The 27,434-nt window shown below is 48.5% G+C and overlaps 1 protein-coding gene across 1 annotated transcript; it reads left to right on the top strand.

Moving 5' to 3' along the window:
- Positions 1 to 7,715: 7,715 nt before the first annotated feature.
- Positions 7,716 to 8,270, top strand: LOC121108049 (olfactory receptor 14C36-like; the record flags this gene model as incomplete). Its single annotated transcript, XM_040654713.1, has 1 exon — positions 7,716 to 8,270. A coding segment is annotated over one exon (555 nt), but the record flags the coding sequence as incomplete, so codon positions are not given.
- Between the last annotated feature and the right edge of the window lie 19,164 nt (positions 8,271 to 27,434).

Here is a 27,434-nt window from a genome sequence, read left to right as displayed (position 1 = left end):
AGGAGCCTGACCCAGCTCAGCAGCAGAGGATGTCATTTTTATCCTTCCCACTCATTTCCCCTGAGATGTCTCTGGGTCTCCATGGCCAACAGCTCCTGAAAGACAACAGCATTGTGACTGTACATTGAAATCTGCTGTATTAACCACCAAATGATCAGTGGACATGGACCAATTCCAGACGTATGGTTAATCCTACCAGAGAGTGTTTGCTGTACAAAAAGAGCACACAGACCAGGACAGGGAGCGGTGGGCTTCCCCTGGGCAGGGCAGTGATGCAGCTGAGGCAATGCAGGCATGGTGTCTGTGTGTGAGTCCCTCATCTGAATGTTTGGTTTGTGTTCGGTTGGGTCTCCAGTGTTCATGCAGACACTCAGTGATAACCAAGGTGCCTGGGGTGATCCTGGATGTGTGCTGGTGCTTGTAAACTGTGTGGGAAATCCCAATAGAGTTAGACATCTCCTTCCTGAGCATCAGCCGAGGGCCAGAGAGGGGATAGAGGTATTCTTGGCCACCCTAAACGACACCTGTGTTTAGTGCAACGCAAACTGCCTTTTTCCACCTGTTTCCATAGAGCATGCTGCGTTATACAGCTGACTAAACGGTTGAGCTCATGAAAGAAGAGCCAGATCTTTCTCTGTTCCCTACCTCCTGCATATGCTGGACATCAAGGCACTACAAAGCTAACAAACATCTTTCTTCTTCAACTGATGGAACCTCAGTTTTCTGTGAATGGTGTCAGAAGCAGCCAAGTGTCATGCCAGTTCCCTGGGCTGTCCAGCACACTCAAATGTAGCTGCAAACACAGGACAGGGCCTTCAGGAAAGTCATGCCCTAAGACTGATCCTGCTGCTTGGTCAACCATGAGCCCCACAATGGATCTAATGCCTGTGTGCCATCTTCTAAACACAAATACCAAAGATGAGCTGTACAGTCAGGCTAACTCCGATGATGCTAACCCATTAGGATGTTTTTTTTTATGTGTTTTTACACTAATGATAAAGACAACACATGATGAGCTTGAAATACTTGTAGAATTGCAGGCCTGAGCTCTTGTTTGGTCCACAGGGACATGATTAAATGGCTTCCACAACTGGGCTGTAGCACAAGAGGGATACAGAATCTTTACAATGGATGGGTGAGGAGACAAGGAAGGGCGACTGCCCTGTGTGAGAATGCACTGAGCTCTGCCTGGGGATGGCAAAGCAGCCAGGTCAGAGAGAAAGGAAATGGCCAACAGAGGAGCCCAACAGTGTCTGTTCCTGGCTTCCTGATCAGGAAGAGCAAGTGGAAGGTGCCCTCTCCAGACAGATGGGAGCCTCACAGTGTCAGGCCCTTGTCCGCATTTTGGGCCCTTTTCACTCTAGTGTCTGCTGCAGGGACAGCACAGCAGGGCATATGCCATCCAGGAGATCCCTGGAGAGCAGATATGGCAGCTTCCTGACCGTGCCATAGAAGAACCAAAGAGGAGAGGTGCTCTGGTGGATACTTGTGGGGAACGCAAAGATCTAAGACAACACGGGCTGCTGGTCCAGCAGGGTAAGTCACTGAGGGGAATAGGGTCAAAAAATATAGTAACTGTCTGAGGATCACCACTTCCAAACGGAATAAGTCCATTCCAAGGAAGAGGAAGACAGGTAAAGTTGTGGGAAGAACTGCAGGAATGGGAAAGCCCAAACACAGAAAGGAAGCATACAGGACATGGAAACAAGAAGATGTCACCTGTCAGCAATGGAGATGTCATTAGGAATGTAAGAGATCAACTGCAATTGAATGTGCCCAGGCATATCACAGACAAGAAGGGCTTGTAAAATTATGTAGGCTACAAAAGGAAGGCTGGGGAGAATGTGGGCCCACAGTAGAATGGGGCAGGGAACCTGGTGAGACAGGACATGGAAAGTCTCTAATACTGAACCTCCTGGAGTCCTAGGTGCCAGAGACAGGTGGGAAATGTTGGTGCAAGGCAGATGTGCCCTTGGTGAAAGAGGAGGTGATCAGGGAATACCTGAGCAAACAGGATTCTGTGTTGGAAGAGGTTGACGAGAAATGTAGGATTTTTGCGTGGCTTGGGTTGGAAGAACCCTAAAGATCATCCAGTTCCAAACCCCTTGGTGTGGACAGGGCTGTCACGCAGTAGATCTGGATGCCTGTGGCCACTGACATCATGAACATCTCCAGGGATGGGGAAGCCACAACTTCTCTGGGCTGCCTGTTCCACACCATCTTCATGCCTCACATCATGACCTGTTGAATGTTGGGAATTCCTTCCAAATGTCGAACGTAAATCTCTCTTTTAGTTTATTACCATTCATCTTTGACCTATTGTTCAGAAATGATGTAAGAAGTCAGTCTCCACCTTTTTTATTTGAACAAGAACATGGCTAGAAGATGGAGGATAGGCATGATTGGGAGTGGTGCCTCCATATTTCAGGTCACCAACAAAAGATAGAAGCCATCAATCTGGAGTTGTTAAATCTGTTAACACACTTCTCAACTTTGAATATCCCTTGTGTCCCGTTTCATTTTAAGTTAGAAATTAGAGACTTCAAAGGGATTTAGAGTCTTTATTTTGTTTTATTTTGTTTTGTTTAGTTTTGTTTCTCTTTCACAGAACAGGCTGTGCTTTCCAGAACTGTGTTTGCAGGACACAGATGCCTTCAGGTACAGGGACACAGCGGAGCCAGTGCCAATGCCCTGTGACTAATATCCAGCGTCCACCACTGCTCTACCCTGCTGCGTATTTCATGTCCCTCATCCTCCAGGGGTCTCCAGCTCTCCTAAATTAATGACCATGCTGAAGGGCATGTTTTCAGCAGGCCATCCGCACACACGCTCTTCCCACTCCTTTCCAGACTTCCCCATCCCTTGCTCTTTTTTTCATTCAAATACCTCCCAACTATCCGGCTGATCTGTGACCTTCAGGGAGATTATTGGAACCTGCTCCATCTCTCCAAAGTCTGACAGACTTTCATGTCAACTCCTTCACTGTGATTATATCTGTCCCTTCCTATCTCTGTCTAACTCATAACTTGTACATATATTCTTTGTGAAAGACAAACCCCATTAGGTGCAGCTTGGACAGGGCATGCAGTTGATCACTGTGTTTTACTGTTCATTCAATTGCATCACGTTTCCTTCTGTTTGTTGGCAAAAAAGAGAACTCTTTCATTGCCCATGTGCAGCTGATTCTCTGAAGAAAGCCAGAGGGAATTGGTGCATAGGAGGTTTAGCAGTGAGCGGGTGACTCCAGAGAAGAGTGATGTGAGGAAAAGTAATGCCAGTCCCATGGGGCCAGTGGGAGTAGAAATGGGGTGGGGAAGTTGAGGAGGACGTTGGTCCACACTGTGCCAGGGTGAAGTTCATTAGGGGTCATCCTGGATCAATATCATCTGCCAAGTGCTGCTTTAAATTCTTGTTTAAATACAACTATAGATAAATAAATGACTGGACTTCTTAAATGCACTATGGAATCTTCCTCTTTATATTCTCTGCAGATACCTCTCCAGTTAGCTGTACAAGTTCTGAACACCTGAAGAAGATGACAGGAAGGCACAAGGCACAGGAGGGCTCTTTAGATTGTAATGAGCCTCAGGTGGCTTTCGCTGCTGAGTCCATCAACCACCACTGAAGAGAGAAGATGGCATAAAGTGCTCAAGAAGACCAAATCAGAAGGAACAGAGAAGTTTCTTGGAGTATTAATGGGCCCCACTGAGGGCCACTAACAAGCAAGCTTCCCCAGGGACTTGTTAGAGCAGATAATTGGAAGCCATGGTTACAGGCAGGCAAAGGCACTGGGATGGTGGCTGTGATGCTGAGAAAAGCCTCCTTTGTGTTATGAAGCAGAAAGGCCAAGCCCTGATCCCCAGACCCTTGGCAGGGAGATCCTGTCCCTCCTGTTGGCTCAGGGCCCTTTCTGGGGCAGTGAGATGGGTGTTGGTGTGAGGTCAAATGAAAGACAAGGGGACAGCAGCTCCCAGGCTCTGCCTGGGGTGCAAGGATGCTGTGAGGCCCAAGTCCCATGTTGGCAATGTCTCATCGCAGGATGTGAGATCTAAGAAGGGCCCAGTCTGAACAAGCCATCAATTCCAATGTAACTCTGAACTTCAGATCTCTCAGTTGTAGTGCCCTCCTCTGGACAGGGACCCATAGTTTTAAGTCTTTTATGTTCTATGGTGCCCAGCAGTGCACCCAGTGCTCCAGGCGAGGCTGCAGCAGTGCAGAGCAGAGAGGGACAATCCCTTCCCTCACCCAGCTGGCAATGTCGCTCTCAATGCACCGCAGGGAACGGTTGTCCTTCCTGGCTGCCTGGGCACACTGCTGACTCACGCCCAATTTGCTGTTGACCAGAACCCTCAACCCCTATTAGTGGGACTGTTCTCCAGTGTTCCATCCCCCAGGAAGTGTGTATGTCCAGGGTTGCCCCTTCCCGGGTGCAGAATCAGGCACTTGTTCTTGCTATACTTCATGTGGTTGGTGCTTGCCCAGTTCTCTGTCTTGTCCACAGCACTCTGCAAGGCCTCTCCACCTTCAGTGGAGGCAACAGAACCTCCCAGTTCAATATCATCAGCAAATTTGCTCAAAACACATTTTAGTCCTGCATGCAAGTCATTGATGAAAACATCAAAGAGAAGTGGTCCTCAAATGGACCCTGGAGAAACCCTGCTTGTGACCATCTGTCAACTTAATGGAACAGTTTTACTGTAAGCCTTTGGGCCCCATCCATTGGCCAAATGCTCACCTACAACATTGTTTTTCTGTCTAACGCTATGCAGGACATTCTGTCCAGAAGTATTCTGTGAGGAACAGTATCAAAAGCACAACTGAAATCCAAAAAGTCAACATCAGTTTGCTTCCCTTGTTCATCTAAATGGATGACCTCTTCATCAAAGGACATTAAGTTCAATAGGGTTTTCCAGTCATGGACTTGTATTGGCTTTGACCAAGGACAGAATTGTCTTTCAGTTGTTTTCAGTAACTCCCACCATCATTTCTTTTTCCAGAATTTTACCAGGTACTGAAGTGAGACTGACAGGTTCATAATTGCCTAGATCATCTTTCTTGCTCTTCTTTCAAACTGGAACGAAGTTTGCCAGCTTCCTGTCAACTGGGAACTGGCATGACCCTATACTTTTCTGATGCCATTCAAATGAGTCACACACAGACACCTCATTGTGCACATCTCAACTAAACTAAGAGGACATATGGCTCCCATGGACCTCTGAGGAACAGAACCCCATCTCATTTCCAGGGTTTTCATCAGCACATGAGATGCCTAATCCTAGGGTTGGGATGTGATGGTCTGCTAGTTATAGGACAAAGGGAAATGGCTTTAAAGTACAGAGAGGAGATTTATGTGAGATTTTAGGAACAAATTTTCTACTCAAAGGAAGTGGAAAAGGTCACCCAAAGAAGTTTTGTGTGCCCCATCCTTGGAGGCATTCAAGGTCAGGATGGATGGGATCCTGGGCAGCCTGATCTGGTGATTGGCAGTCCTGCCCATGACTGGGGGCTTGGAATCAGTTGCTATTTAAAGTCCCCTCCAACCTAAGCCATGCTGTGATCCAATAACGTTATGCCTGCATTTCCTCAGCTGTACCACTGCCCAGAACAGGGGAAGTCCACCCCACCTTGTCTTTGTCTGTTTGTCATTATTGTTACGGGTCATGAGTAGAGGTTTCCAGATTTGGCATTTGCTTCTCTCATGGTCAAACTTCTTTTGTTAGGAACATCTGTGTTTTTGGAATCCTCTGGACGTGTTGATTAATGGATCTGACTTTGAAGTCCATTCTGCAGTGATGACTGTGCTGCCTTGCAAGAGCTGTCAGCTCATGAGGACCATGGATATCTCCAGGGAGGGCTGTGGAGAGAAGGAAATCACCTCCTGTGCTGCTGATCTGGGCTGGGCTCCTGAGACACGGGAAGCTGATATAAGTGGGAAGTGCTGCAGAGAGAGCTGTGACCAGGAGCAGCTCCTGAGCACCACACAGCAGGGCTGGGGCCATGACCATCCGGAGATGGGGAGGAGAGAAGGAAGAGAGCTTAGATGTTGTGTGGCACAATAGCAGGCTGAGAGCTCACTGGAGGTGCATTTCTCACTATCCTTGACAAGGTAAGTCTTTTGCTACAGGCAATTGCTCTGATTTTCCTGGAGAGATCACTAACTCTGGGACATCCCATTAGATATCTGGCTGAAGGTGCTCCATGTTTCTTTACTGTGGAGAAAGACAAGCTCCAGCTGAGGGCTTCGGTGCTTCACTGTCAGAGCACAGCCCTGAGGGCTGCGTGTCCGAGGATGGCTGCAGGCTGTGCAGCCGGGGGTGCAGCCGGGTGCCCAGGGCTGTGGTGCAGAGCGGGGTCCCTGCTGTGCCCCAGGGGCCGTGTGCCGGGGCAGTGCCCAGGGCGTTGCGGGGAGACGTGTGGGAGGAAGGAGCCCCCCGGCAGGGCAGGGGCCTTCTGCTGCCACAGCTGCTGCCTGGGGCAGGGGGATCACAGCTACGCTGCACCTCAGAATGTTTCCAAGGACACTCTGTATGAGGAGAGGCAAGGCAGGGATTGTCTTCTTTCTAATCTTAGGGATGGGAAAAAGACTGGAGGCAGAAATCTAAAAGGGGCTGTCAACAGCAGAGTGCATCTACATGCAAGGAAATGCTGTGAGGTTGGTGAAATGAATATTAGGTGTTGTTTGTATGTTGTATGGTGATGAGGCATTGCTGAAGTACGTTGAGAAATGCTGACTACTTAGTGATGGGTAGTAGATTCCCCTGCTCTCATCAGGGTCTGACTTCTTTTCACAGTGTTATGGGGGTGCAATCATTCTCCATCTTCCAACTTGTCAAGCTCAGAGCAATTAGAAACATGCCCAACCATCTCCACTTACTCCGCACCAAGCAGCTGTGAATCCCTTTGCCTCTCGGGTCTCATAGGCAGTCATACTGAGAGCACCAGAAGCACTCAGAATTACTCAATTCAGCAAACACTCCATGGACACACTGAGCGAGAGGAGGGAGAACAGAAAAAAAATCACTCAAATTTATTTTTATGACCCACATATTTCTGGCTTTCAGCTCACAGATGCTTACAAGCACCTCTCTATTAGAAGTTACTTCATCTGACACATTTTGTAAAGAAAACTTGCCCTCACACAAACACCACATTTCCCTGTATCTACGGGGACAAGACTGCTTCCTTGAGAGAAAAAGTGCAGAAGCCCTCCAGGCAAACTCAGCATCATGAAATGTAGTTCACAACATTGTGATTGCATGAACAGTTTCCACACAGAAATCTCTGACTTGAACCTTTGTACTCCTTGGACAGGTCCTGGTGCCCAGAAGTACCAGATGCCCAACAGCAGCTCCATCAGCGAGTTCCTCCTCCTGGCGTTGGCAGACACGCGGCAGCTGCAGCTCCTGCACTTCTGGCTCTTGCTGGGCATCTACCTGGCTGCTCTCCTGGGCAACGGCCTCATCAGCACAGCCGTAGCCTGCGACCACCGCCTGCACACCCCCATGTACTTCTTCCTCCTCAACCTCGCCCTCCTCGACCTGGCCTGCATCTCCACCACTCTCCCCAAAGCCATGGCCAATGCCCTCTGGCACACCAGGCACATCTCCTACGCAGGATTTGCTGCACAGCTCTTTTTCTTTGCCTTCTTCATCTCAGCAGAATATTCCCTTCTCACCATCATGTCCTATGATCGCTACGTTGCCATCTGCAAGCCCCTGCACTACGGGACCCTGCTGGGCAGCAGAGCTTGTGCCACCATGGCAGCAGCTGCCTGGGGCTCTGGGCTTCTCCATTCCCTGCTGCACACTGCCAATACATTTTCTCTGCCTCTGTGCCAAGGCAATGCTGTGGATCAGTTCTTCTGTGAAATCACCCACATCCTCAAGCTCTCCTGCTCAAAATCCTATCTCAGGGAAGTTGGCCTTATTGTGATTACTGCCTTTGTTTTACTAGGTTGTTTTGCTTTCATTCTTTTCTCCTACGTGCAGATCTTCAGGGCCGTGCTGAGGATGCCCTCTGAGCAGGGACGGAACAAAGCCTTCTCCACGTGTCTCCCTCACCTGGCTGTGGTCTCCCTGTTTCTCAGCACTGTGATGTTTGCCCACCTGAAGCCCTTCTCTATTTCTCTCCCATCCCTGGACCTGGTGATTGCACTTCTCTACTCAGTGGTTCCTCCAACACTGAACCCTATTATCTACAGCATGAGGAACAAGGAGATCAAGCATGCCCTCAGCAAAGTGTTGCAGTATGCACTATTCCAGCTTCAGTAAAGTAGGCATTGTCCTCACGTGATTCCCAGTCATTGTTCTTCCTATTTTATATGTGTTTGATCTTTTGTTTTTGTTTGTGTGATACTGTAATCTGTAATAAAAATGTTGCATTTTTTCCCCTTCTTCTTTCCCATCTACTTTCTATTTTCTCATGCCAAGAGCTCATGCAAATATGGAACCAGGTTCCCTGAATAGGTTAAAAGACACTAAAAAAGCTTGCCAAATTACTTTTCCTTTGCTCTCCTCTCTTCCTGCCTTGCCTAGATCTGGATCTGGGGGAGATACAGCCACACAACTGCAGCACAACACGCTCTTTTCATTCCTGCTCTCTTTACACTGCTCTCAAGTCCTTGCATTTGTGCAGACCTGAAGGTCTTGTGTGTCTCACCACAGCCCTGTTGTCTCTACAGCAGCACTCCGGGGCTGCAGTCAGTAGGCGGCAATATGAAGCGCTGAGTCAGAGCTGGTCTCCTTGCTGCAGCGCCATAACAAGAGGGGCTCTTCAGAGCAGGACCAGAGAACTGGAGGCCTCTTCCAAAGGAATGGTGTAAGGACAATACTTTCGGAGCTGCTCCCTGAGAAGAGACCTCAAGATCTTCTGATGCTCTCCACTGAGTGACGGGGACAGTTTCAGAGTCCCAAGGTGATCTGTTATGGACTCAGGGCAGTGCTGTGGTTTGACATGGAAGGTGGCTCAGCACCACGCGGTCGTTTGCTCACTGCTGTTATCTCAACTCTAGGAGCCCCACATTGGGCACCAAAATGACTGTGGTGGTTTAACCCACTGAGTGGCTCAGCCCCACACAGTGCTTTGTGTACTGCCCCCTTCCCAGTGGGATGGGGAAGAAAATTTGGTTGTACAACTCGTGGGTTCAAATAAAGCTATTTTGTAAGAAAGCTAAAAGGAAAGGGTAATACTTATGACATATGCATATATATGTCTCAGTGATGTGCCAGAGGGAAGGGTGCCAGGGCAATACCCCCACAGAAGTGGTGGACCCCCTGCCCTGTCACAGTCAGACAGAGCTGAGAGAGGAGGAGGGTTGGAAGAGTATCCCAGCTCAGCATCATTGGCACACCCCCTGCCAGCTAACCCCACTCCCCCAGGTCTCACTAAGCAACAGGTTTGAGATGCTGGAAATTGAAGGGGACATGAGTGGGGAGGCCAGGGAGAATTTGCTTAGGAGGGAGCCTAGGCTGTGGTGGCCGCCCCCATTCCTTGAAACTGCCTCTGTCAGGAAAGGCAGGAGGGGAACTGTGGTGGGTGATTCCCTTCTCTGGGGCACGGAGGGCTCCATTTGCAGGCCCGACCTGACCTGTAGGGAGGTGTGCTGCCTCCTGGGGGCCCACATCAGGGACATCACCAGAAAAGTCCCGGGTCTGGTTTGCTCCTCTGATTACTGCCCATTACTGATAGTTCAGATAAGCAGTGATGAAATTGCTCAGGGAAGCCTGCGAGCTATCAAAAAGGACATCAGGGGTTTAGGGTGAATGGTTGAAGGAGTGGGTGTACAAGTGCTATTTTCCTCTCTCCTTCTTCTAGGGTGGTGAGGGATATGGAGTGGTCCAGGAAATGGCAGGCTTTGAATAAGAGGCTGGAAGGTTGGTGCCGCCACAGGAATTTGGGTTCTTTGACCATGGGGCGGTTAGCTTGGCACCTGGCCTGATGATTGCTGACGGGTCTCACCCCTCTCTGAAGGGAAAGCGGATCCTAGCCCAGGAGCTGGCAGGGGTCATGGAGGGAGCTTAAAACTGGTTATGATGGGGAATGGGAATAATATGATTCTCACATTTTACTACTGTGTTTACTCACAATTTACTCTGCATCTTACTCATACTCATGCTCTGGGTTTAACTCATACTTTCCTTTGGGTTTAACTCACACTTTACTCAAGCTTTATTCTTTCTTTTCTCCATGTGAGAAAAACTCACACTGCAGAACGGGGGTACTCACACTCTAGTCCGTGTGTACGCACACACTACTCTGGGTTTTACTCACACTTTACTGAAGGCTTACTCAAACATTACACCAGTTTTACTCACACTTTTCTTTATGTTTACTCATGCTTTTCTTCTGGTTTACTTATATTTTGTGGACTGTTTACTCAGTTTTTACTCAGGATGTACTCACAACATACTCCAAGTTTACTCACACTTTGGGTTTACTCATACTTTATACTGGCTTTTACTCAGCCTTTGCTCTGGGTTTACTTACACTCTACTCCAGGTGTTCTCATATTTTACTCCAGATTTACTCACGCTATACTACAGGTTTACTCACACCTTACTTCAAGTTTACTTGCACTTTACTCTGGGTTTACTCACACATTGTTTTGGTTTGCCTCACACTTTACACCGGTTTTTCTTACTTTTCTCTGGGTGCACTCAACTGTACTCCATGTGTTCCCACACCTTACTCCATCTTTTACTGACACTTGACTCCAGGTTCACACCTAATTTACTCTGGGTTCACTCACACTTGTCTCCAGTTTTACTCACAATTTACTCCGTGTGTTCCCACACCTTGCTCGTGGTTTTACTTGCAATTTACTCTGGGTTTTACTCACAGTTTACTCAAAGTTTACTCGCTCTTTACACCTGGTTTACTCACACTTTGTCTCCGGTTTTGCTCACACTTCACACCAGGTTTATACAGACTTCACTTTGGTTTTACTCTTATGCTGGAGATGGAGAGGTCAGCTCAGCCTTGCTGAATGCTGACTCTCTGATAATGAGGCTCTGGAAAGGAGACAGAAGGTCTGAATAAACAGGGGTGTTCTGTACCTAGCCATAAGATAAGCTCTCTGCTGATTATGAAGACTTGTTATGGAATTTGATTGCTTTCTAGCCAGTGGATTGTTAGTGGAAATGTACTGAATATATGTGTCAGAATACAAAAGGCTTGCTTTAGAAAGTAGAGACAGCATCATGATCATAATTGTCACAGCAATAAGGAAATTGTCCTAGCACAAGATCCCTGTATCGTGTTTTAGTCACACTTTGCATTGGGTTTACAGACACTTGACACAAGGTTTAATCTTACTCTACTCTGTGTGTACTCACACTTTACTCTTGGTTTTATTCACACTTTACTTCGTGTTTACTCATGCTTTACTACAGCTTTCCTCCAACATTACTCCGAGTTTATTCACACTTGACTGCAGGTTTACTGACACTTTACTTTGGGTGTTCTGATCTTACTCAGGGTTCACTCAAACTTTACTCTGTCTTTTCTCCAGGTTTTACTCACCCTTGACTGTAGGTTCAATCATTATTTCCTCCAGGTTTTACACGCACTTTACTTCGGGTTTACTCAGCCCTCACTCAGAGTTTACTCACACTCTACTGCAGGTGTACTCACATTCTACTCCAGGTTCACACACAGTTTACTCCAAGGTTTTTAGGACTTTACTCAGGGTTTACACACAATTTACTCTGGGCAATCCCAAACATTGCTTTGGGTTTTCTGTCTTTTCTCCAGGTTTACTCATACTCATAATGTACTCATACTCATTTACTCATACTTTACCCCTGGATCACTCACACTTGGCTCCAGGTTCTCCCACAATTTACATTGGGTTTACCCATACTTTACTCAGGGTTCACTCACACTCAACTGCAAGTGTACTCACACTCCAGGTTCATTTATACTCCACTCTGGCTGCACTCACACTTTATTCCGTGTCTGCCCACACTTTACTCTGTGTGAACCCACACCTTACTCAGGGTTTTATTTGCAATTTACTCCTGGTGTACTCACACTTTATTCCTGGTTTATTCATTTTTTTTTTTTTTTTCGGGTTTACTCACACATTACTCTGGGTTTACTCTAACTTTTCTCCAGGTTTTACTCACTCTTTTCTATGGGTTTACTCACGTTTTCCTCCAGGTTTACTCACTCTTCAAGCTTTCTCACCCTTTACTCTGGATTTACTCACACTTTACTCTGGGTTTTTCTCACACTATACCAAAGTTTAACTCACACATTACTTCAGATTTACTCTTGATTTACTCAAGGTTTACTCACACTTTTGTCTGAGTTTACACACAATTTAGACAAGGTTTTGTCACACTTAACTCCGTGTCTTCTTACATTTTATTCAGAGTCAGCCAACACTTTGCTCCCAGTTTACACATTCTTTACTACACGTTTTCTCATACTCTTCACCGGGTGTACTCAGACCTTTCTCTGGGTATTACTCACACTTTAATCCCAGTTTACTCACTTTTTTTTTTTTTTTCCTGAGTTTTACTCATACGCTTCTAAGTGTGTCCTCCCACCTTACTTTGTGTTTTCCTAACACTTTACTTCGGCTCTACTCACATTTTACTCTGAGTTTACTCACACTTTTCTCCTGGTTTGCTCTCACTTTATTCCAGGTTTGCTCACACTCTACTCCAGGAGTACTCACACCTTACTCCAGGTTTTACACACACTTCTCTCCAGGTTTACTCACACGGTGTTTTGGGTTTTGCTCACACTTCACTCCAAGTTTACTCAGACTATCTCCAGCTTTTACTCACCCTTTACTTCAGGTTTACTTCAGTAAAGTACATAAGTTAAGTAAAAAGTTATGAGCTTTCATGGGTTGCTGAATTGGCAGCTGCACTTTTGACCTTGCTAAGCCAGGTTCTTGCTGCTGATAACAGATGCTTTTCTACAGACTTAGACAATTAGTGCAGACAGCGGGACTCCCGTTTTTTTTTTTTTTTTTCCAAATCACATCGTTAGCTATCCTATCTCTGGAATGCAAGGTAGCAGGCTTGGACAGTAAAACTACAAATTAATGAAGAAGCAGTGGATTGGTGAATGGAGTTGTGGCGAACGAGAGGACCAACCAGAGCTAGCCAAGTGTCCTCCATCCTAACCCAAGCCCAAGAAAATAACATGATGGCCTTTATTGGAAAGACCACTGAGATATACGCATGTGTAAGAGAATGTGTAAAAGACTTGGGCTGGAGAGGGGGGAGGGGGAAGGAATGTCAAGCATTCTGGGGACTCATTGCAATAAACCAACCTTTTCGTGGACATCTAATGCATATGTTAGCAGCTTCCTCTTTAAGTAGGTGCCTTTCTTGCTCTCCAGAATGCAGGTTAGGTGGCAATATCCCCTCTGCATCCAGTGTATGTGCAGCGCTGTTTAAACATAACCGCTTTATAACTACTCTGTTGTTAGAGAGTTTGATTTCTTCACATCAGTTCCATCCCTCAGTTCAGCGCTTGTCAGCCCTCCTCGAGAGTGCCCGGTCTCATCACCTTCCCGTCAACCCAAAGAGATCACTGCTCTGTGGGTCCTGAAACAGGACCCTGGGAGAAGAACCCTTCTGCATGGTGAGGGGAGGCCACAGGCCCGATTCCTAGGCCCCATCCCTGGGCCACTTCCCCACTGCTCTTTGATCGCTGCCCATGTGGCCTCAGAGCACAGAGGGCAGCTCCTTGGGGCGGAACAGGAGGCAGCAGCTGGCAGGACTCCCTGGAGCTGCCCTAGCCATCACATGGGGCTGGGGCCCGGACCTGATACCGATGGTGTGCACGGGAAACGCAGGGAGGGAAAGATCGAGGGCCTTCATGCCTCTCATCCCTCCCTCCTCATGGCTTCCAGGATTCCGCAGCATCATGCTTTGATGTATCCATGCCGTTTCTGTGATTTTGAAGTCACTCCATCCATCTCTGACACTCGGATTCCACACCACCACACACAGCTGCACACAGAAGCTGCCGCTCAATGCATCCCCGCACTTCCTTCCCCTCCATTCTGTCATCCAGCTCTGCGTACGCCCATTTGGGGTCTTTCTCCCCCTCTCAGCAGGGTTCCACCCGGTATGGTTCACAGCGTTTGAAAACAAAACCGGAACTGAGATATCGCCATCACATCCAGCAGCAGCATGCCCTGAGAGGGGCTCAGACCGCAGCTGTTGCAAAGCCCATGGGCCCTCAGTGCCTAGGGACACTGCTCTCTCCCCATTCACCCAGCCTGTGATGCTATCACAGAAGGCTACCAGGTTGGTCTAGCACTATTTCCTCTTGGTGAAGCCATGCTGACCACAAAAATTGGCTCTCTAGATAAGGCTGTCTAGGGCCCTGTCCAGCCTGGGCTTGAGCACCTCTAGGAATGGGGCATCCACAACTTCTCTGGGTCCTTCGATCAGTTCCTCACCACCCTTAAAGTGGAAAAATTTTCCTCTCACATGTTTATTTTTATGATGTGTGTGTGCAAGATTGTTTCTCGGTACTGAAGTGTCTACAACTGGCACTTGGTGGATAAGTGTGTTTTTCTAACTTAGCAATTTCTCAAAAGGTTCTCTAGAGTGCTATTACTGACATTGTCGGGAGTTCAGCAAATTACCAAATCATTCAGAAGGGAGGCATGGCTTGAGCTACGGTGATGCAATTGACTGCATCTGACAGCAAGAACAGAAATAATTAACCTGCATATTGGTGTAATTTGGGAAGTTGTGTTAGTTTTATTAGTAGGGAAAACAGCAGGACATGGAAGAACAAAACTGAAAGAACAATGAATATAAGAAATGAGTTTTGCTTCAGTAAATAAAGAACAAGAGGATTAAGAAATCCTAACAAACTGATTTGATATGCAGCCATTCATGCACAAAATCTGTTGTCATTAGGTTATAAGCAAGGAAAGAATAAAGTGCTTTTGGTCTCAACCCAGGAACTGTTTAACTGCATTTTCTGCTCCTCTGTGCTGTTGAGGAGAGGCAGTGACAGAGCAGCATAAGAGGCATCTGGGAGCCAAGCAAGGTGAGCACAGCACAGCTGGGCACTGAGTTCCAGTGATTTTGGGGTCCCGACCTGCAGCATGAGGCTCCATGTACGTTCCCCCCTGCTGGACAGCCCAGCCCCACTGACCCACAGGCAGCCCCTGGCAGCTCTGTGCAGGCACTGTGTGGGGCAGCATGCCCCCAGCACAGCCCTGACAGCCCGCACTGCCCTTCTGCTCCCTCACCAGCTGGACCCTTCCCGGTGCCAATGTGTCCCACACAGCTCACAGCCAGCCCTGCCCCGGGCTCTGTTGGGCTCTGGGCCTTCATAGGGACCAGGCCAGGCTACCCATGCCCCAGTGCAGGTACTGAGCCCAGTAGGAATGTGGAATGGTCCCATTTCAGCCCTCAGCAGATTTTGGTGAAAAGTGCTGCTTTGAACCGCTGGTCTGAGGTCTGGGGCTGGTGGTAGCTTCCTTGAGCAGTGTCTCCTTTCTGTTCATGTAACAAGAAGCTTTGTTGGATCTGTGCCCTGAGGGACCCTGCTTTGTGGCATCATGGGCATGGGGTGGTCTCCAGAGCCCCAGGATCTCCTCTGACTGCTTCGTCCTCCTGAAGGCTCCCAGATGCAGCAGCCCTGCAGCAGAGCACCCAGAAGAGGGCTCATCCTGTGTATGGTCATAACCAGACCCTGGTGCTCCAGCTGCCCCCAGCACCCACGCAATCTTGCCTAAGGGCAACCTTCAGGGAAGTGCCAAAGTTGCAGCGGGGACTGAGGAACAGCCACAAGGTCATAGGGCTCCTGGTCATACAAGCATCTGCAGGGAAATGTCATGCCCAGGACAGCTCCCACCACTATCCATCCCTCCTCTGACCTCCATGGCCATTCCTGGGTGGCTCTGTGCTGGCCATGCTGGTCAGGGTGAGCAGCAGACCCAGATGGATGATGCCGAGTGCAGCTAAACTCCTCTCTGGGAGTCTGTGGGTGTGCAAAGCAAATGGAATGATAAGAGAGCATTTCCAATAGCACTTGGAATGTTCAGATACAGCAAGAATGACAGGAATCCCTCCCTTCCATGCAGCGGTACATCCTCACAGCCACAGTGAAGTCTGCAGACACCTCATTTCCCTGCAGATACAGAGACACTACACAGAGGGTACAAGAGTCAGCTTTGATCCACATCAAATATGGGCTCCAGGAGGAAGAGAGCAGGTTGATGCCTCAGCAGACATGCAATGAATCAAATTATTACTGTAACAGCATAAGAATCATTAACAAACATATAACAACAGCAAATAATAATAATAATAATAATAAAACAAATAAATATTATAAACAGAGAAGAGTAATACAGGCCTGCTATGGGACAATCTGTGAGTCATTTAGAGAGAGATGAGAAGTTAATTGTTACTGAGGCATCCATGACATCAGTTTCCCCAATGTGACTTTGAGCTCCTGGTTCCTCATGCTGTAGATGAGGGGGTTCACTGCTGGAGGCACCACTGAGTACAGAAATGACACCACCAGATCCAGGGATTGGGAGGAAATAGCGGGCGGCTTCAGGTAAGCAAACAGTGCGGTGCTGACTAAGAGGGAGAGCACGGCCAGGTGAGGGAGGCATGTGGAGAAGGCTTTGTGCCATCCCTGCTCAGAGGGCATCCTCAGCACGGCCCTGAAGATCTGCACATAGGACACAACAATGAAGACAAAACAACCTAAAAACACAAGGACACTTAGCACAATAAGCCCAGCTTCCCTGAGGTAAGAACCAGAGCAGGAGAGCTTGAGGATGTGGGGGATTTCACAGAAGAATTGATCCACAGCATTGCCTTGACAGAGAGGCAGGGAAAATGTATTGGCAGTGTGCAGCAGGGAATAGAGAAGCCCAGTGCCCCAGGCAGCTGCTGCCATGGTGGCACAAGCTCTGCTGTCCAGCAGGGTCCTGTAGTGCAGGGGCTTGCAGATGGCAACGTAGCGGTCATAGGACATGATGGTGAGAAGGGAATACTCTGCTGAGAGGAAGAAGACAAAGAAAAAGACCTGAGCAGCACATCCTGCGTAAGAGATGTGCCTGGTGTGCCAGAGGGCATTGGCCATGGCTTTGGGGAGAGTGGTGGAGATGCAGCCCAGGTCGAGGAGGGCGAGGTTGAGGAGGAAGAAGTACATGGGGGTGTGCAGGCGGTGGTCGCAGGCTACGGCTGTGCTGATGAGGCCGTTGCCCAGGAGGGCAGCCAGGTAGATGCCCAGTAAGAGCCAGAAGTGCAGGAGCTGCAGCTGCCGCGTGTCTGCCAACGCCAGGAGGAGGAACTCGCTGATGGAGCTGCTGTTGGCCATCTGGTACTTCTGGGAATGTGGTTCTGTGCACAGAGGAGACGACAAGGAGATGTTAGAAAAAACTTCAGAGGAGTCAGCCCTGCTCTGAGCCTTTGGGGACATGGAAGTTTCCACCAGTGTCTCCTTGATTTTAGGTGGGAAGATATCTGCACTTCGATCCCTTGTTTACTGATTCCGATTCTGCCCAGCGGGTCTATGGAAATATTCCCTTTTTATCACAGTGAACCATGAAATTGGGACACTGCCCTTCTGCCTGTGTAAGGGAAGGAGATGCGGTTCATCTCATCCTCTTTTTCCATCCTTCAGGGATGGGTCCGTAGTATCAGAATCACAGAGCTCATGCTGCCATGCTGGGCAAAGGAGAGAGAGATGCTCATGAGATCAGCACTGAACCAAACCTGTACACATTCTGTCATTTTTGTAAGGGAGAGCCTGACTTCAAAGCGATTTGCAAAATCTGTCTCTTCAGATCCTGTATGAGTTATAGGATTAAAAATACTTTGTTATATGCAGTCTCACACTGATTAAAGTAATTTTTATGTCTTGTTCTCTATAAGATGAAAAAGTAGGGTTTTTGTTTGTTTGTTTGTTTGTTTGTTTGCATTTTGGGGGGGGATTTGGATTCACCCATAAAATTGGTGACACTATAAAAATCTTCAGGTTTTCTTTCTTGTTGTAGGCGCAAATCAGTGCACAGAATTAACACCTCCTCACTCTCCTTTCAAGTAGAGTCAAGCTGCTCTGTCCATCAGGCTTGTTCCTACCTGCCCAGTGTTGCCCCTTGCTCAGCTGGAGGATGGCTGCACCTTCACGTTGCTACAGAGAAGATTCTGGGCTGTGCAGAGGGCCAATGTCCAACTGCTTTCTCTCAGCCCAGCTCTGGGGGAAGAATGAAAGGGACATGATGAAGCTTCTGATTCACAGGGCTGGAGCAAAGGCTCTCAGATTGGAGGAAGAGCACAGAGGATCTGTACCCATCTTGGAGTTTATGGCAGCTTTCCAGGGCACGCCCACAGTGGTAGCCTCGAGCTGATGTCTCCTGGAGATCAAGCCCATTTTTCTGTCTTAAACAACTGCACTGCACAGAGCTTGTGAAGGGCAATGAAATCGTGGGCAACGGGGTCTGAAGAAAACCCCCCTAGGACAGGATCAGTAGCAAAACTGGAGCTTAACACACCTTGCTCTGCAACTTCAACTCTGCACTGCTGTTGCCAAACGCACTCAAGGAGGCCTTTTCCTTCCCCAGCTGCCCACACACCTCCCAGGCAGCACGGTCCAAAGTGACTGTGCTCTGCACCACAGCCCTGGGCACCCGGCTGCACCCCCGCTGCACAGGATGCAGCCATCCTGGGACACACAGCCCTCAGGGCTGTGCTCTGATGCTGCAGAATGGAAGCCCTCAGCTAGAGCAAGTCTTTCTCCACTGTAAAGAAACATTGAGCGCCTTCTGCCTGATACGTAATGGGATGTCCCAAATTTAGAGATTTGTCTAGGAAAAGCAGACTCATTGCCTGGAGCAAAAGACTTACCTTGCCAAGGATAGTGAGAAATGCACTCTGGGCTTCTCAAAATGCTTCTCAAGGGCTGTGAGCAATGCTCCTTCAGTGTGCTCACAGACACTCACACTGCACACATCCTGTAATCTCTCTCTCTTTCCCCTTCTATCTTCATGTCACCTGCAGATCATGCCCCCAGCCCTGCTGTGCTGTTCAGAAGAGCTGCTCCTGGGCACAGCTGTCTCTCTGCCTTCAGCTCTGCCCACTTGTATCAGCTCCCTGTGTCCCAGGAGCCCGGCCCAGCTCAGCAGCAGGGGAGGTGATTTCCTTCTCTCCCTGCAGATATCCACAGCCCTCCTGAGCTGACAGCTCCTGAAAGGCAGCAGGCTCATCACTGCAGAACATACTTCAAAGTCAGCTCAATTAATCAGCATGCCTACTGGATTTCAGAAGCACAGTTGTTCCTACCAAAAGAAGTTTGACCATGAGAGAAGTAAAAGCCAAATCTGGAAACCTCTGCTCATGACCCGTAACAAAAATGACACACAGACAAGGACTGGGAGGAGGACTTCCCCTGTCTGGGTAGTGGTAGAGCTGAGGCAGTGCGAGCGTGAAATTACAGGATCACAGCATGGCTTAGGTAGGAGGGGACTTAAAAGAGAACCTAGTTCCAAGCCCCCAGCCATGGGCAGGGCTGTCAACCACCAGATCAGGATGCCCAGGATCCCACCCATACTGACTTGGAATGTGTCCAGGGATGGGGCATGCACAGCCGCTATGGACAATTTCTTCCTATGACTGTGTGTAAAAATGTCTTTCTAACATCCAACCTAAGTCTCCCCTTTTTAATTTAAGGCAATTTTCCTTTGTCCTATTACTATCAGACCATCTCATCCTAACCCTAGGGTTAGGCATCTCATCCACTGATTGAAAGCCTGGGGCGGAAATGTTATTCTGTTCCTCACAGAACCATGGGAGCCGGAAGTCCTCTTGGTTGAGTTCAGATGTGCACAATAATGTGGAGAGGCCTTGCAGAGAGATGTGGACAAGTTAGAGAACTGGGCAAGCACCAACTGCATGAAGCATAACAAGAACAAGGGCCTGATTCTGCACCTGGGAAGGCACAACCCTGGACATACACACTGACTGCGGGATGGGATACTGGAGGGCAGTCCCACTGAAAGGGCCTGGGGGTCCTGGTCAACAGCAAATTGGGCGTGAGTCAGCAGTGTGCCCAGGCAGCCAGGAAGGCCAACCATCCCCTGGGGTGCATTGAGCACGGCACTGCCAGCTGGGTGAGGGAAAGGGATTGTCCCTCTCTGCTCTGCACTGCTGCAGCCTCACCTGGAGCACTGGGTGCACTGCTGGGCATCACAGAACATAAAGGACATAAAACTATGGGAGTGTGTCCAAAGGAGAGCACTGGACGAGGACCCCAAGGAAAGCAGTCACAGCACCAAGATTGCTGGAGTTCAAGAAGCATTCAGACAACACTCTCGATGAAATGGTCTGCCTTTTGGGTAGTTGCGTGGAGCCATAAGTTGGAATTGGTTATCCTTGTGTGTCCTTTCCAGCACAGGATATTCTAGGATTCTATGATCGTGGGTACAAGCATGATGATGTTGGAGTCACTATGCTGTGGCAGTGGATAGGAGCTTTCTGACACCTGAGTCATTGTGTTGTCTCGGTGGTGTAGTGAGCACTGATGTCAGAATTACTGAGTTGTGGCAGCGATCAGGATTACAGTGATGTCAGAGTCACTGCACTGTTAAGGGCAGACAAGCTCAGTGAGTTCAGCACCTCTGTGTTATATCACAGCTGATACGAGCGCAGTGGTGTTGCAGTCAGTCAGGAGCTCTGCATGAGGCATAGCATCAAACATGGAATCCCCAGAACCAAACGCTCCCAGTGAGGAAATGGTGCCTCCAGCTTGGGCCTGAGAGATCTGAAGTTCAAAGTTTTGTTGTCACTGACTGCTTGTTCAGACTGGGCCCTTCTCAAATCCCACAGCCTGAGATGAGACACACTGCCCACATGGGACTTGGGCCTCACAGCACCCCTGTACCCCATGCAGAGCCTGAGAGCTGCTGTCCCCTTAACTTTCATTTGGCATCCTACAATCTTCCATCCCACTGCCCCAGGAAGGGCCCTGAGCCAGCATGAGGGACAGGATCTCCCTGCCAAGGGTCAGCCCTGATCAGGGCTTGGCCTTTCTGCTTCATAAGACAAAGGAGGCTTTTCTCAGCATCACAGCCACCATCCCAGTGCCTGTGTCTGCCTGTCAGCATGGCTTCCAATTATCTGCTCTAACAAGTCCCTGGGGAAGCTTGCTTGTTAGTGGCCCTCAGTGGGGCCCATTAATACTCCAAGAAACTTCTCTGTTCCTTCTGACTTGGTCTTCTTGAGCCCTTCATGCCATCTTCTCTCTGCACTGGTGGTTGATGGACTCAGCAGCAAAAGCCCCCTGGGGCCCATTACAACCTAAAGAGCCCTCCTGTGCCTTGTGCCTTCCTGTCATCTTCTTCAGGTGTTCAGAACTTGTACAGCTAACTGGAGAGGTATCTGGAGAGAGCTTAAAGTGGTAGAGACTGATGGGCATTTCCAAAGTCCAGTAATTCATTTATTTATAGTTGTGTTTAAACAAGAATTTATAGAGGCACTTGGCAGTTGATATTGATCCAGGACGTCCCCTAATGAGCTTTAATCTGTCACTGTGTGGAACAAAGTCTTCCTCATCATCCCCACCCCATTTCTTCTCACATCGGCCCCATGGGACTGGCATCAGTTCTCCTCACATCACTCTTCTCCTCTGGAGTCACCCGCTCACTGCTAAATCTCCTTTGCCCCAACTCCCACCGGCTTTCCTCAGAGAACCAACTGCACGTGGGCAATGAAAGATTTCTCTCTTATTTATTTATTTATTTATTTATTTACAACAAACAGAAGGAAAAGTAATGCAATTGTATGAACAGAAAAACACAGTGATCATCTGCATGCCTTGTCCAAGCTGCATCTACTGAGGTTTGTCTTTCACAGGGAATACTTGTACAAGAAATGAGTTAGACAGAGATAGGAAGGGATAGATATAATCAAAGTAAAGGAGTTGATAAGAGAGTCCATCAGACTATGGACAGATGGCGAAGGTTCCAGTAATCTCTCTGAAGGTCACAGATCAGCCAGATAGTTGGCAGGTATATGAGTGAAGAAAGAGCCAGGGATGGGGAAATGTGGAGAGCAATGGGAAGAGCGTATGTCCATATGGCCTGCTGAAAACATGCCTTTCAGCATGGTCATGTACTAAGGAGAGCTGGAGACACATGGAGTATGAGGGTCATGAAATACGCAGCAGGGTAGAGCAGCGGTGGATGCTGGGCATTAGTCACAGGGCATTGGCACTGGCTCCGCTGCCTGTGTAGCTGTACCTGAAGGCATCTGTGACCTGCAAACAGAGTTCTGGGAAACATTGCCCTTTCTCAAGAAGAATAAATAAATAAATAAATAATCTTTCAAAGAGCAGTTTTTTTCAACTTAAGAAGAAATACGAACGTGAGAATATTTGATGTTGAGAAGTGTGTCAACACATTTTCATTGATTTCTATCTTTGTCTTCAGTTCTTTGTTTCAATTTTATTGACATAAACACCTTCCAGATTTCAGAAAGAAAACTTCTGTCTCTCTTCACAGGGAAGTGCTCCAAACGCAGTCAGCTTGTGTGAACTTTACAAAATCCACTCCAGGTTGCTGTAATTTTTCTTGTGTTGGAGGCACTTCTCTGGGTAATGTCTTCCCTCCATTCCCTCAAAAAAAAAAAAAAAAAAAAAAAAAAAAAAAAAAAAAAAAAAAGGGTGTGACTCTTTCCACCATTTCTGAACAGTAGGTCAAGGATGAATGGTAGTAAACTGAATGAGACATTTACATTTGATGACTGGAAGGCAATCCTTAAATTTCTAAGATTATGATGTGAGGCACAGTACAGGTGTGGAACAGGTAGCCCAGAGAAGTTGGGGCTGCCCCATCCCTGCAGATGTTGTTGTTGTCACGAGCCCCAGGCATCCAGATCTACCATGTGACAGCCCTGCCCACAGCAGGGGAGTTGGAATTAGATGCTCTTTAAGGTCCTTCCAACCCAACTCATTCAAGGATTCTCTGGTTCCTGTCACTTTCTTCCAAGTTGAAATCCTGTTTCCTTAGGTATTCCCTGATCATCTCCTCTTTCACCAAGAGCACACCTGCCTTGCACCAACATTTCCCACCTGTCTCTGGCACCTAGGATTCCAAGAAGCCCAGTCCAACTAATAAACAGTGAGGTCAGGAAGGAAAGAAGTATCAGAGACTTTTCCATGTCCTGTCTCACCAGGTTCCCTGCCTCATTCTACTGTGGGCTTACATTTTCCATATCCTTCCTTTAGTCACCTACTTATTTCTACAAGCCCTTCTTGTCTTTGATATGCCTGGGCACATTCAATTGCAGTTGATCTTAGCATTCCTAAACTCATCTCAGCAGGTACACCAAGCAAATTATCCACATTGCTGCCAGGTGACCTCTTCTTGTTTCCACTCCCTGTATGCTTCCTTTCTGTGTTTGTGATTGACCTGGTCTATCTTTCCCATTCGTGCAGGACTTCTGATATTTTTTCTTTTCTTCCTCTTCCTTGAGATGGACTTATTCTGCTTGGAAGTGGTGATCCTCAGACAGTTACTATATTTTTTTGACCCTATTCCCCTCAGAGTCTTACCCAGAGGAACCAGCAGCCCAGGTTCTCTTTGATCTTCGCATTCCCCCCAGCAGAGCACCACACCTCTTTGGATCCTCTATGGCTTGGGTCGGGAAGCTGCCATATATCCTTTCCAGGGATGTTCAGGATGGTGTATGCCCTGCTGTGCTATTCCTGCATTAGACACTAGAGTGAAAAAGGCCCAAAATGTGGGCAAGGGCTCCACAGCATGAAGCTCCCATCTGCCTGTAGAGGACTCCTTCCACTTGCTCTTCCTGATCAGGAAGCCAGGAACAGACACTGTTGGTCTCCTCTGTTGGCCATCTCCATTTGCTCTGACCTGGCTGCTCTGCCATCCCCAGGCAGAGCTCAGTGCACTCTCACAGAGGGCAGTCCCCCTTCCTTGTCTCCTCATCCATCCATAGTACAGACTCCGTATCCCCCTTGTGCAGCGGTCCAGTTGTGGAAGCCATTTAACTGTGTCCCTGTGGTCCAAACAAGTGCTCAGGCCTGCAACTGTACAAACATTTCTAGCTCATTCATGCTCGGGTTCTCATTAGTGTAAAATAACATAATAAGTCATCCTAACTGGAAAGCATCATGGGAGTTAGCCTGTCTGGATAGCTCATCTTTATATTTGTGTTCAGAAAGTGGCACAAAGTCAATGGAACTATGGTGGAACTCTGAGTGAGCACAGACACTTTTAGGGCATGGCTTTCCTGAAGGCCCTGTTCTGCATTTGCAGATGCATGTGAGTGTGCTGGACAGCCCAGGGAACTGCCATGACATGAAGCAGATCTGATGCCATTTGCAGAAAACTGAGCCTTCATCAGTTGAAGATACCCCAGGCATCTTGGTCATCACCCAGGGTCTGTGTGTGAGCAACTGAATCCCCGCTGAAGGACCAAGGACTCAGAGCAGGAGCTCACATGCAGGCAACTCCTTGTGCACACCTGAACTGAACCAGAGGAATCCCAGCTTCTGTGGGCCTGTGGAAAGCTGAATGTCATTTCAGTCCCAGGGTTTCCATCAAGGGATGAGATGCCTGCACTGCCTCAGCTGGATCACTGCCCTGCACAGGGGAAGGACACCCCTCCATGTGCTTCTCTGTGTGCCTTCTTGTTACAGCAAACATTCTCTGGTACGACTAGCCATGTGTCTGGAATGGGTCACTGTCCTTTGGTGGTTAATGCAGCAGATTTCCAAGTACAGCCACAATGCTGTTGTCTTTCAGGAACTGTTGGCTGTGGAGACTCAGGGCCATCTCAGGGGAGATGAGTGGGAAGGATAAAAATGACATCCTATGCTGCTGAGCTGGGCCAAGCTCCTGGGACACAGGGAGTTACTACAAGTGCACAGTGCAGCAGACAGACAGCTGTGCCCAGGAGCAGCTCTACTGCACAGCACAGCAGGGCTGGACGCATGATCTGCAGGTGACATGAGCATAGAAGGGAAATGAGCGTGAGCAGGCTGTGAGCTCACTGGAGAAGTATTGCTCACAGCTCCAGACAAGGTGTTTGGCTGTGGGCAATGCAGCCATTTCCCTGGAGGGATCACTAAATTTGAAACAACCTAGAGCAGATCAGGCTGCAGACAATCTGTGTTTCTTGATCAGGGAAAAAGTCCTGCTCCAACAAAGGGCTTTGGTGCTGCAGCATCAGAGCACAGCCCTGAGGGCTGCGTGTCTCAGGACGGCTGCAGGCTGTGCAGCCGGGGGTGCAGCCGCGTGCCCAGGGCTGTGGTGCAGAGCAGGGTCCCTGCTGTGCCCCAGGGGCTGTGTGCCGGGGCAGGGACTCTGCCGCCTGCCAGGCTCAGCACTCAGCCTGCCCGGGGAGCTGCCCAGGGCGCTGCGGGGAGACGTGTGGGGAGAAGGAGCCCCCCAGCAGGGCAGGGGCCTTCTGCTGCCACAACTGCTGCCTGGGGCAGGGGGATCACAGCTACGCTGCACCGCAGAATGTTTCCAAGAACACTCTGTATGAGGAGAGGCAAGGCAGGGATTGTCTTCTTTCTAATCTTAGGGAAGGGAAAAAGACTGGAGGCAGAAATCTAAAAGGGGCTGTCAACAACAGAAAGCACCTACATGCAAGGAAATGCTGTGAAGTTGCTGAAATGAATATTAGGTGTTGTTTGCATGTTGTATGGTGATGAGGCATTGCTGAAGTACATTGAGAAATGCTGAGTACTTAGTGATGGGTAATAGATTCCTCTGCTCACATCAGGGTCTGACTTCTTTTCACAGTGTTATGGGGGTGCAATCATTCTCCATCTTCCAACTTGTCAAGCTCAGAGCAATTAGGAACATGCCCAACCATCTCCACTTACTCCGCACCAAGCAGCTGTGAATCCCTTTGCCTCTCGGGTCTCATAGGCAGTCATACTGAGTGCACCAGAAGCACTCAGAATTACTCAATTCAGCAAACACTCCATGGACACACTGAGAGAGAGGAGGGAGTACAGAAAAGATTTCACTCAAATTTATTTTTATGACCCACATGTTTCTGGCTTTGAGCTCACAGATGCTGACAAGCACCTCTCTATTAGAAGTTAATTCATCTCACATATTTTGTAATGAAAACTTGTCCCCACAAGACCACCACATTTCCCTGTATCTATGGGGACAAGATCGTTTCCTTGAGAGAAAAAGTGCAGAAGCCCTCCAGGCAAACTCAGTATCATGAAATGTAGCTCACAACATTGTGATTGAATGAACATTTTCCACACAGAAATCTCTGACTTGAACCTTTGTACTCCTTGGACAGGTCCTGGTGCCCAGAAGTCCCAGATGGCCAACAGCAGCTCCATCAGCGAGTTCCTCCTCCTGGCGTTGGCAGACACGCGGCAGCTGCAGCTCCTGCACTTCTGGCTCTTGCTGGGCATCTACCTGGCTGCCCTCCTGGGCAACGGCCTCATCAGCACAGCCGTAGCCTGCGACCACCGCCTGCACACCCCCATGTACTTCTTCCTCCTCAACCTCGCCCTCCTCGACCTGGGCTGCATCTCCACCACTCTCCCCAAAGCCATGGCTAATGCCCTCTGGCACACCAGGCACATCTCCTACGCAGGATGTGCTGCACAGGTCTTTTTCTTTCTCTTCTTCATCTCAGCAGAATATTCCCTTCTCACCATCATGTCCTATGACCGCTACGTTGCCATCTGCAAGCCCCTGCACTACGGGACGCTGCTGGGCAGCAGAGCTTGTGCCACCATGGCAGCAGCTGCCTGGGGCACTGGGCTTCTCTATTCCCTGCTGCACACTGCCAATACATTTTCACTGCCTCTGTGCCAAGGCAATGCTGTGAATCAGTTCTTCTGTGAAATCCCCCAGATCCTCAAGCTCTCCTGCTCAAAATCCTATCTCAGGGAATTTGGGCTTATTGTGACTAGTGCCCTTGTGTTCTTTGGGTGTTTTGCTTTCATTCTCTTCTCCTATGTGCAGATCTTCAGGGCCGTGCTGAGGATGCCTTCTGAGCAGGTAAGACACAAAGCCTTTTCCACGTGCCTCCCTCACCTGGCCGTCGTCTCCCTGTTTCTCAGTGCTGTCGTGTTTGCCCACCTGAAGCCCTTCTCCATTTCCTCCCCATTCCTGGACCTGGTGCTGGCACTTCTGTACTCAGTGGTTCCTCCAACACTGAACCCTATTATTTACAGCATGAGGAACAAGGAGATCAAGCATGCCCTCAGCAAAGTGTTGCAATATGCTCTCTTCCAGCTTCAATAAAGTGCACATCTTCCTCACATGATTCCCAGTGATGGTTTTTCATGTTTTATGTATGTTTTTTTTTTCTTGTTTTTGTCTTAGTCTGATACACTGTCCTGCCAAAAAAAAAAAAAAAAAAAAAAAAAAAAAAAGTTGCTACTCATTCCACTTCTTTCCCATCTCCTTTTTGTTTTCTCACCCC

The sequence above is a fragment of the Gallus gallus genome, chromosome 33, assembly GCF_016699485.2.
Source record: "Gallus gallus isolate bGalGal1 chromosome 33, bGalGal1.mat.broiler.GRCg7b, whole genome shotgun sequence".
Classification (NCBI taxonomy): Eukaryota; Metazoa; Chordata; class Aves; order Galliformes; family Phasianidae; genus Gallus; species Gallus gallus.
This window is presented reverse-complemented; position numbering and strand designations above follow the sequence as displayed.